This window comes from Myotis brandtii, unplaced genomic scaffold (genome assembly GCF_000412655.1).
Source record: "Myotis brandtii unplaced genomic scaffold, ASM41265v1 scaffold966, whole genome shotgun sequence".
Classification (NCBI taxonomy): Eukaryota; Metazoa; Chordata; class Mammalia; order Chiroptera; family Vespertilionidae; genus Myotis; species Myotis brandtii.
Genome location: NW_005372000.1, coordinates 509,010 through 520,609, shown reverse-complemented (window position 1 = coordinate 520,609; position 11,600 = coordinate 509,010). Strand labels below are relative to the sequence as shown.

At 48.6% G+C, this 11,600-nt stretch overlaps 1 protein-coding gene across 1 annotated transcript; it reads left to right on the top strand.

Annotated features, from left to right (window-relative positions):
* Positions 1 to 890: 890 nt before the first annotated feature.
* Positions 891 to 8,774, top strand: HPX (hemopexin). The gene is made up of 10 exons (XM_005886242.2): positions 891 to 1,012; positions 1,138 to 1,202; positions 1,302 to 1,373; positions 1,550 to 1,665; positions 3,272 to 3,425; positions 4,106 to 4,318; positions 4,560 to 4,691; positions 7,894 to 8,024; positions 8,109 to 8,271; positions 8,410 to 8,774. Exons 1-10 carry the CDS (start codon positions 930 to 932, stop codon positions 8,667 to 8,669), a joined length of 1,389 nt encoding a protein of 462 aa, XP_005886304.1. The 5' UTR covers positions 891 to 929; the 3' UTR covers positions 8,670 to 8,774.
* Positions 8,775 to 11,600: the final 2,826 nt, after the last annotated feature.

Here is an 11,600-nt window from a genome sequence, read left to right as displayed (position 1 = left end):
AAGGGCACAAGCCCAGGTTGCAGGCTTGATTCCAGTAGGGGGTGTGCAGGAGGCAACCAATCAATGATTCTCTCTCATCATTGATATTTCTATTTCTCTCTCCCTTTCCTTCCTCTCTGAAATCAATCTCTATAGAAAAGGCTAATATGCTAAGTGTCCCTCCCACCGTCCAACTGATTGCTATGATGCGCACTGACCACCAGGGGGCAGACGCTCAATGCAGGAGCTTCTGAGCTGCAGTGACTTGGCAGCAGTGGTTCTCTGATGACACACCCCAAAACCAGAGAGGAGGGAGCCCTGATTCCTCAAGGGGCCACGTGATTCCACCTTTGGCCGTGGGTTATGTTGTTGCTGGGGCACTGTTGGTCCTGAATCTGGTTTACTGCACACTCGCGTTTGCGTTCCACACCCTATATGACAGCAACTTTGCAGAGTGCCCTCTCACACTCCAGGACCCCTTAGGGGATGTTGGAGGGCTGGTTTCAGCCTGATCCCTGAAGACCAGGCTGAGGGACCTCACCTGCTGGAGGGACCCTCATCACTCCGCAGACACCAGGGAAGGACTAAGGGAGGTTGGCTCCAGGGCGTGTGCAGCCCGTGTCACCCAGTCCCACCCCACTGGCCACCTTCTAATTAATTTCCTTTCAATGTGCATGAATCCATGCACCAGGTCACTAGTAAAAATATATTTTTTTTAAAAAAAGTCATTGAAGGGGGATGGGGCCTCCTGCCGGGAAGAACTAGTCTTGGACTCAGATTTCTGTCCGAACCCTGACCTTATTTACACTGATGTAATCAGCCAATATTGGCCTAAACCTTAGAGATAGCTCATTCCCAGCAGGCTTGGAGGTGGGGCGGTGCTGTTGCCATCTCTATAAAGGGGGTTCAGCCAGGTGGCGAGAGCTGTCCTGTGGCCTCTCCAGCTCAGCATGGCTCGTGCACTGGGAACACTAGTTGCCCTGGGGCTGTTGGGCCTGTGCTGGTCTCTGGCCATTGCCCACCCTGTCACTTCGTGAGTAAAGCTGATGCTGGGGAAGGAGGACTGGGGTCTGGGCTAGAGCTGGACAGAACCAGGTTTTAGGCCTGGGAAAGTTGGGGTCAGGAGCTAAGAAATACCTCTCTCTGCCTTCTCTCTAGGACTAGTTCCTCTGGGAGTGGAGCTGAAGGTGGGAATAGGAACCAGCTGGCCTCAGACATGCTCGGTGAGGCCCCGACTCCCTGAGTGTGTCTATCTGTCTGTGTCTCTGCATTTTATCATCTGACTGGTCTTTTATTTTGTCATCTTCCCACCTTCACCTCAGAACTCTGCTCAGATGGCTGGAGCTTTGATGCTACTACTCTGAGTGAAAATGGGACCATGTTATTTTTTAAAGGTAGGAGAGGCTGGGGTTGGGGTATTTGAGACCTCAGACTTGGTCCCCTTCACCAAGGGTGTATCCAACTGTGGGAGATCTTGGGAATTACCTGAGAATATCGCCCACAGCTTCTCTGTAACTATCTCAGTAGATCAAAACTTTGTTCTTGGTCTCTCAGTGAGTGCATTTTTCAGGGGAGTACATGTGGACAGCTCACCACTGGGGCCGGGAGTTGATTTCAGAGAAGTGGAAGACCAGCTCCGTGGATGCCGCCTTTCGCCTTAATCAAGACAGTGTCTTCGTGATCAAGGTACTGCTGGGTCAAGGTCAGGGCTGGACCAGGAAGTGCTGGAATCTACATGAGAGACTCTCCCTCAAGTGGCCCTGGCATACAGCCCTTACCAATAAGTTCCAGGTTTCCTCCCCCTGTGCCTTCCCTTCCTGAAAAAGCTCAGGCCAAGGCAGTGTGTGCATGTGAGCTTGGAAGGCACTGTATCCAAGGCTATTTTTTAGTTTTGATCTCCGTCCAGACCTCTCTGCCACTCCTCACACTCTTGGCCATCCTTTCCTTCATGGCAATTTCTTTCCTTGGCTTCTGTGACCCTGCATCTGGTCCTCTTCATAGGGTGGCTAGGTTGTTATACAACACAATGGCATGACGGATGAAACCCAGGGGGTGAGTGACGGATGAAACCCAGCCTAGGGGGTGAGTGATGGATGAAATCCAGCCTACCATGTTCACCAAGGCATGTGCCCTGGCCCAAGCTGTCTGCTCAGAGGAAAGGGTATCTTCTCCTCACTTGCACAAAGGTGCTGTGAGGTTGGGGTGGCCCTCACTGGCAGCGTTGTTTTCCCTCCTGCTTCTTTTCCTGCTCTTTCTCAGGCTTCTTATCCTTAGTCAGTCCTCAAATGTTCCTCAGAGATCCATCCCAACTCTTCCATACACCCTCCCTTGGTGATGTATACTAATGCCATGGCTTTGAGGACTCTTGTGGACATCAGATCTGGAGTTCTCCCTGGAGCTCCAGGCATGTCTTTCCAATTTCATGGCAGGCATCTTCGACTTAGATGTTCCATAGGTGCATCGCCCGAACTGAACTTAGTATCTTTCTTACGCACACAGGAACCCCTCCTCCTGTGTTCCCCATTTCAGTAAATGGCACCACCACATGCCGGTTCCTGCAAGCCAGGTGCATGTGGGTCTCCGGATCTGCCCCTGGGTTATCTTTTCAGGTTTATCTCCCATCCCCGCCACACTCACTGCACCAGACTCATGACACTACATGTATTTCTCTGAGCATGCTCTGTATGTGCTGCTCCCTCTGCTGGGGATACTCTTTCCACACTTGTCTACCTGGAAAATTCCTGCTTGGTTTTCAATTCTTGGCCCAAATGTGTCCTCCTCTGTGAAGTTTTGCAGGAATTCTCTAGGTAGATCAGGCATTCTCCCTATATTCCCAGTGCACTTCACATCCACCTTGGTGGCTACATGGCTGGGATGGTGGATCTTTTCTGCATTTGCATAGGGAACTCCTTGAAGGCAGAGACAGAGCCTTGTCATGCCTTTACCCCCTGTATCTGTGGTCATTCTTGAATTAATAAATGAATGAATAAATAAATGAACAAATGCATGTATACATAGATGAGTGATTACAGGATCACTATTTTTGGATGTTTGCCAGCACTAATGGTGTTGCAAGTAAGTGTGCCATGGGAGTGTCCGTTGTACAAAGCCAGATGTGTGTGTTATAGTAATAGTGATGGGTATGGGGACAGTCCATCTACAGATGGACTGGGAGTGTGGGGGGGCTGCAGGAGGATTTTGTGTAAGTGCAACAGATCAAAGATGCTGTGTGTAAATGCAGGATGGCAGTATGTGGGGAGCATAGTTCAAAACAGAGTGCTTTTGTATGCAGGGGGACAAAGTCTGGGTGTACCCTCCTAAGGAGAAAGAGGAGGAATACCCAAAGTTGCTCCAAGATGAGTTTCCTGGAATCCCATCCCCAGTGGACGCAGCTGTGGAATGTCACCGTGGAGAATGCAACAGTGAGGGCATCCTCTTCTTCCAAGGTCAGTCCAGAATGAGAGAGGCTGGAGCAATGGTGGGTCGGTGCTGACAGAGGTAGTGGTAGGAACGGTGGTGGTGGTGGATTCACTATATGGCTCCCCAAGGAAGAAATGAAATAGGTCAGTTAGGATCTAAAGGTCAAGTAGGGGAAGTAGAGGAAGTTATCCTAGGGAAGGTAACTGGGTATAATTCTACTAAAAATTCCTCATTGTTCCCCATGACCCTTAGGACAAATCTATGTTCCTTAGTCTTACATACAAGGTTCTCCATGACCAAGTCCCTATTGACACTCCAGCCTTGACTCTCATCATACCCTGACCTTGAATATGAAGCTCCAGGAGCTCCATGCTGCTCCCTGTACATCCAATTTCCTTCATGCTTTCCTCTATCTGGAGTTCTGTCTCCTCCTCCCGTCTGCTTTATAACTCCTGCATCAGATTGTAGTTTAAGTATCACCTTCTCTGGGAATTTTCCCCTGACTCTTCCCACTGCCCTTGCTGAGCTGATCATGTGCACTTTGCTGTGGAATTTTACTGTATGATCACTCTCTTCAACTGTTTCCCTGCTGGGCTATCAGCTTCATGTAGCCAGGACCATGTCTGGTCCACCCTGGAGCCCAGTACAAGCATAAAGGAAGGGGCAGGCTGGCCTCACCGAATTCTTGTTGATTGATTGAACAAAGGTAACCACACGTGGTTCTGGGACTTGGCTACAAAAACCATAAAGGAACGTGACTGGCCAGCTGTTTGGAATTGCTCCTCTGCCATTCGATGGATTGGCCGATACTTCTGCTTCCGGGGTAACAAATTCCTACGCTTCGACCCTGTCACGGGAGAGGTGCTTCCTAGGTACCCTCTGGATGTCCGAGACTACTTCATGCCCTGCCCTGGCAGAGGTGAGAAAGCCGCAGCCCTTGGGACTCACTGGAATCTATCCATCTGCCCAGCTCCCACCTTACCTCTGTGTTGTAAGACCTTGGCCCTTGCCCTAGCCCCATTTCTATTCTGGCTCTTCCCAGTTGTCCTCGGCTGGTGGAAGCCTACACCCCATTAACCCCAATGATCTCTTCCACCTCAGGTTTCATTATGACCTCTGACCTCTGTCTTTGTTTCCCCTTGCCTATTTTTTCCTTTAAGGCCATGGACACAGGAACAGGACCAGCCATGGAAATGGTACCCACCATGGCTATAAGGAGGTACGCTGTAACCCAGATGTAGTCTTGTCTGCACTGCTGTCTGACAACCATGGTGCTATCTATGCCTTCAGTGGTAAGAGATATCCCTAAGTCCCCCATCTCTGCCCTCTGCATCTCTCACTTCTTTCACGTGTCTACATCTCTGATACATTTCCTTTATTTTCACCACAATGTCCCTTACTTTGTCCCTCGGCTTCCATCCTTAGCATATCTTTTTTCATTCCCCTTCTCCTCTGATGTATATTGTTCAACTTGCCCCTCATTGCCCAGGCCTCTAACTTCTGCCACCCAGTACCACCTACTCCTAGGCCGGTGACCTCTCCTGACCTCTCTGGGTCCCTTTGACTCCTTATATTACCTTTGCCCTTGCATGTCTTGCTGGGTACTCTGGTGCCCCCTGAGCTTATCTTCAGAAGCTCAGTCTTTTTCCAGGTTCCCAGAAGCTCCTGTCCAGGCTTCTGGGAACAGCATTACCAGGGTATGAGATGTTCCAGTGCCAAAAAAAACTATCCAAGAACTGTTGGGTCCCTCAGACCTTTAGAGATAGCTTCACTAGCCCGAGGAGGTTTCCTCTCTGAGTGACCAGTGGAGAAACCTCTCTTCAGACCAACAGCATTAATTGGTAAAAGCCATCTAATGATACCTTGGGATGCTCTTGGGTTAGTCGGCAGGTAGTGACAGGTGTTAATCCACACTCAAGAACAGTTCCAAGAGAAAGAGTAAACAACCACATTACACAGCTCAAAACACATGTATGATCAGATACAAACGTAAAATAGAGGTGAGAACATGGAGTAGTGAAAATCCTTTTTTGCTCCTAACCCCTGGACAACAAATCCTATTTAATAAAAGGTTAATATGCAAATTGACCAAACGGTGGAACAACCAGTTGCTATGATGCACACTGACCACCGGGGGCAGACACTCAACACAGGAGCTGCCCCCTGGTGGTCAGTGCGTTCCCACAGGGGGAGCGCTGCTCAGCCAGAAGCCAGGCTCATGGCTGGCAAGCACAGCGGCAGTGGTGGGAGCCTCTCCCGCCTCCGCTGCAGGCGGGCAGTAAGGACCGAGGGGTCCCGGACTGTGAGAGGGATGTCTGACTGGCGGCTTAGGTCCTATCCTGGGGCAATCGGGCCTAAGCTGGTAGGCGAACATCCCCCGAGGGGTCCCGGACTGCGAGTGGGTGCAGGTCGGGCTGAGGGACCCCCCTCCAGTGTATGAATCTCATGCACCGGGCCTCTGGTATGATCATATATAACTACCAAGCTATAATTAAAAATACACAGTCACAAGATCATATCCCCACAACAGGAATGCAGGCTGTAATGAGAACATACATCCATGATGAAACACACACCTGCAGTGAAAAATTTAGACCTATACTGAGAATATATGCCAGAGTCAAAACACTTAAGTATCAGGAAAACATGCAGCTATGGTGAGTGCATGGGACCACTGGGAGGACACACACACACACACACACACACACACACACACACACACAGAGGAAGAGAGAGAGATAGAGAGAAAACAGGGTCACAGGGACCACACAGAGATGTAGAGAGACCATAGAACCTTAAGGCCATGTGGCTGTGAATAGAATGCAGCTGAGCTCCTAAATCAAAGTACAGTATTGTTATATTGTAAGTCAGAAGATGTCTTAATCAATAAGCCAAATTTATTTGGAGTCCTATTCATTTTCGCCAGCGCTAACGGGCGCAGCGGAACTCTTGCTTCTCAAATTCTGGGGCCCCATATGGTGCAAGTCTTTTCAATTTATATGTTTTTCAGCTCTTTGTTTTCCAAATTTGGAATGAGACTTCCGGAACTTCTGAGAAAAAGTCCTGTTTGCTGGGACAGGGCTGTGAGACCATATCTCAAGGCCTGGCTTGGCCTGGCCTGGCGCCAGTACTGACAACTCTGTCTGGGGCATATTTTATGGCCTCTCTGGAGTGGGGAGTAGTCTTATTTTCCCTATTATTTAAGCAAGCAAATGTTTACAGAGTAGCAAGGTTAAAATTTTAAACAGCAGTTTTTACCCAAGATGGAGGTTACTATACTTCAGTATTAGGTATGTTCCCCTAGGTTTCAGTTTCCATCTCTGGTTAGGACATGTATGGGAGGCAACTCATCCATGTTTCTCTCTCTCTCTCTCTCTCTCTCTCTCTCTCTCTAAAAATCAAGGAAAAGTATATCCTCAGGTGAGGATTTAAAAATTTATTTAAAAGAATGACAGTTTTTTGGGACTAGGTAGCTAAGTGATTAATGGTTCCTTTTTTAAAATTAGGAAAGATTAGGAAAGGAATAAGTCTGTGTGTGCCTGTGTGTGTGTGTGTGTGTGTGTGGTGAAAGCAGCAATCAGTTGAGACATATTGGGATTTTGGTGCCTAGTGGCCCCAAATGGACAGGTCAAGTAGGCAGTTATGTTTGAGCCTAACATTCAAAGGATAGTCCTATAGAGCTGTAGAGAACAGATTGAAAGTCATCGGTATACAGCTGAAGAGAAGAATAGTCAACAAGACAAGAGGAACTTGGGAGAGTCTGGTATCACAGGAGTCAAGATAAAAAAAAAAGACATTTAAAGAAGGGAGTTGTCAGCAGTCAAATGTTGCTGAGAGATAGAGTAAGAGGAAGGCAGAGAATGAACCATGGACCAGTAGATTTGGCAAGTTGGAGGATACTGGTGCCCTTGAACAATTTCAATAGAGGAGGGAAACAGAAGTGTAAGTGAAGTAGGTTGAGAAAGTAAAGGTAAATGAGAGCTTAGACGAGTCGTTTAGTAAGTTGCTATGGAAAGGAGAGAAGAAAATTAAAGAGCTGCTCTGGCTATTCCCTCACTTTCCTGCCACCCTCCCCACCTGGGATTAGAGAATACAGCCAGAGTAGAACACTCCATGGAAGCTTGGAAGCTTGCTGTGGTGCTTCCCGTTTAACTTCTGGTCACTCTCTCCTTGTCTATAACATCTCTGCACATGGACATCTGAGATTAGTTGGAAGCCCCCAACAAACCCCATGATATTGGCCTTACCGGGCAACTTGGCCACTGTTCTTTATTCTTGCCCTTCTGTCAGGCCCCTGCTGACTCCAGTTCCAATCAGGCCACAATGCCCAACTTTGCCAAGTCCTTCTCTACTTCCTCTTATGTGTCTTCTTTCCTCTTGGCCTCTGGATGCATTCTCTCCTTCCTCTCAGGACTCACCCCTACATCTGTCACTTGCCTCTTCACTTCCTGGCCTTTTACCACCAGCACTACAGGTGCCTTTGATACTCCACAGGGTCCAACTACTGGCGTTTGGACAGCAGCAAGGATGGGTGGCATAGCTGGCCCATTGTCCATCAGTGGCCCAAGGGTCCTTCAACAGTGGATGCTGCCTTTTCCTGGGATGATAAACTCTATCTGATCCAGGTATGTGTTAGGAGGGAGAGAGGCTTGAGGAAAAGACTGGGAGAATATCCAGCTCTATGCTGATTAACATCTCTTATCCTCCAGGGCACTCAGATATATATCTTCCTGACAAAGGGAGGCTATACCCTAGTAGATGGATATCCAAAACGGCTGGAGAAGGAATTAGGGAGCCCTCCTGGGACCAGCTTTTTGGTTGTGGATGCAGCCTTTATCTGTCCTGGGTCTTCTCGACTCCACATCATGACAGGTGAGGGGCATCTGGGTGCTAAGGGGTGGCTTGTTCTACTACTTCTCCATAGCATGGATCACCATCAGGACCTGAGAAGGGTTAGGTCAGGATTTCCATGATGTGGAAGCCATGTTATATCTGGTGCCTTCTTCACAGGACGACAGCTGTGGTGGCTGGACATGAAGTTAGGAGCTCAAGCGACATGGACAGAGCTTCCTTGGCCCCATGAGAAGGTTGATGGGGCCCTGTGCATGGAAAAGTCCCTTGGCCCCAATTCATGTTCTGCCAATGGCTCCGGCTTATACCTCATCCATGGCCAAAATTTGTACTGCTACAGCAATGTGGAGGAACTGAGTGCAGCCAAAGCCCTTCCCCAGCCCCTGAGAATGAACAGCCTCCTGGGCTGCAGTCACTGACAGGGCTTCTGATGTGAATCTGGCCCAGACTCTTCTCCCCATTTTCTTTACAATAAAACCAGAGGACTTCTTGGCTTGAATCAAGGGGCCCTGGTTGTGGAACAATCTCATTTTCTTCTTTAAATTGAGGGGTAGTAACATTTCCTTTGAGGATTTCTAGCTCAAATGAGGCTGTGGGAGGCAAGGAACGGGAGAGCTGAGGGACAAACCTCATTTCTGCTCAGATGATCCTAGATCCTAACTGGCTTCTGGACTATTACACATAGAAGGAAACGGAGAACCACAAGTAGGAAAAGGAACTGGTGAAAGGCAGAGCAGGGACTCTGACCCAGCCTGCTAATAACTGACCACAGGAGAGGCATCAGGAAAATAGGGCCAGGGGCAGATATTCATGTGCCAAATGGATTGGCTCAAGGTTGCCATTTGAGCCCTAAAACTGTGGTTTCAGGTGGTTCAGGTAGCACTCCACCAGAAAACGAGGCTTTGGTTGCCATGAGTTAGGTATAACAAAGGGAAGTTGAGGTGGGGAAACAGGGAGAGGCCAGATGTGTGTCAGAGGCAAGCTGGGGAGAGGGGAGGTGGAACCATTCAGGGACCTGGCACCATGAACACATCTGTAGAACAGTGAGTGGTCCTGCTAGCTACCCTTTAGCCTCCACGAATGTGGGCCTAGATGGTGCAGTGTTGGTAAAGGATATAGTTGTTGACTCTTTTCTGATCATAAATGGGCCAAGACTTTACTCTCCAAACTTACTGACAACCATTTGACTGGGGAGTGGGTCTGGACCACAGGCAACTGGATCTCAGGTAAGACCCTTTTTCCTCCTCTACCTTTTCAAGCCAGCAGAGGTTAATTAGTTTGTTTTAGGCTCAAAAAATAACCTCAGACTCTAGCAGGGGACCCTTTCTCTGACTTTTCATATCCTAGCCTCAATGACCTCATCCATAAAATGAGTATAATACTACTCATCTCCCAACGGCAAAGAATATGGACTCAAACCCATCCCTTGGATTCTGTCAGGAAGGGGCCCTGGAAGTAGACCCAAACTCTGGTCCATGGCCTCATCTGGTTTGCAGTTAGCCCCTCCTGACCTGTAGCCCCTTACTTGTGGGTAGAATGGTACCCTGACAAGGTCCACTGACACACTGGGCTTTGCAGTGGGAGGCCATGCCATAGAGTGGCTCCTGATAGGCACCAGGTTCCTCTGGTTCAGGAGAACTGCCTAAGGGTGCTTCACCAGCCTTGATGAGTGGGGAAGGGGGCAGCCGGGGATGAAACTAGGTCTCGGAGGTTCCACCCAGGACTTGAGGTTGGCTGAGGCTAGGAACAGAGGTTAGAGGCCAGGCACCAGGGCTGTGGGGTCTACTGCCAAGAAGTATCTTGAGCTTTCCCCTTCATCCCTGATGGTGCCTGGATGGTTCTCCTCCTTCAGTCTAAGAGGTGAGGATAAGGCCAAAGTGTCAGCAACTCTGGTACACAAGGTTAACTTCCTCCTCATAAGGGGGAGCACTAGGTCTCTTCTTTCTTCTCTTCTCCCACCTGCTTTGTTACAAGGAAGCCTCTAGCTTGTCTCCAAGGAACTCCCATAAAAGGCTCAATTCATGCTTCTTTCATCCACTCAGTTAACACCTCCCATGTGCAGAGCACTGTGTCAGGTAATAGAGTAACAAGATGAATTGGACAATGCCTACCTTCAAGAATCTGCCACTCTATCACAGTCAGGAGGGGACTTCAGATAAATGCAGTAAGTGAGAAAGACATTAAGGTGGAAGTCTATATACACAAAGGAGAGCAGAGCCAGCAATACCTGGGATGGAGAGTGGGTTAGGAAAGGCCTCATATATGACATAACACCTGAGCTGAAATATAAAAGATGAGTAGAATGTAATTCCTTTAGCAAATATAAATTCTACCATGCCAGGGAGCGGTACAAGCAGAGGAGGCAACACAAGCAAAGAAAAACCAGGGGAGAAGAGGTAGCCACAACTAGGGATAAATGAAGGGCTGGTGGGATCTGAGGCTGGAAAAGGAGGCAGGGGCTTCTCAGCTCATGGGTGTGTGTGTGTGTGTGTGTGTGTGTGTGTGTGTGTGTGTTCCATGTCAGGCTAGGAAGCATAGATTTTGTCTATCTTTGGGGCAATGGAGACCTAGTGGGGGATTTTAGACAAGGGTGATGAGATTCCTTTGACTCCTGCAGAGTGGATACTGGGTGAAAGCAGACAACAGTGGCTGTGAGGAGACCACTGAGGAGGTTGGTGCTGTAGTCCAGGTGGTAAATCATGAAGACCTGGACACTGGGTGGTGATGGAAATAAAGAGAAGTGAGCAGATTAAAAATATTGAGAAGACATAAGTCTGTAGGACTTGCTGATGGACTGGACAGGAGTTTGAAGGAGAGAGAGGAAGCTCACCTTTAAACTGCTCCATGGCCCCTTACCCGCTTCATCATTGTCTCTCTTTTTTTAGTTAATCCTCACTTAAGGATATATTAAATTTCACATGAGTCCAGGTGATTTTAGAGCACATTTATTTATTTATTTTGAATATATTTTTATTTATTTCAGAGAGGAAGGGAGAGGGGGTGAGAGAGAGAAAGAGAGAAACATCAATGATGAGAGAATCATTGATTGGCTGACTCCTGCCTGGCCCACACTAGGGATTAAGCCTGCAACCTGGGCATGTGCCCTGACCCAGAACTGAACTGTGACCTTCTGGTTCATAGGTCGATGCTCAACCACTGAGCCATGCCAGGCGGGGCCCAAGGATATTTTTTTCCATTGATTTTTAGAGAGTAGAAGGGAGGGAGGGCGGGAGGGAGAGAGAAACATCGATGTGAGAGACACAAATCAATTGGTTGCCTCTTGCACATGCCCCAACTAGACCAGGGATCAAACCAGCAACCCAGGCACATGCCCTAGACCAGGAATAGAA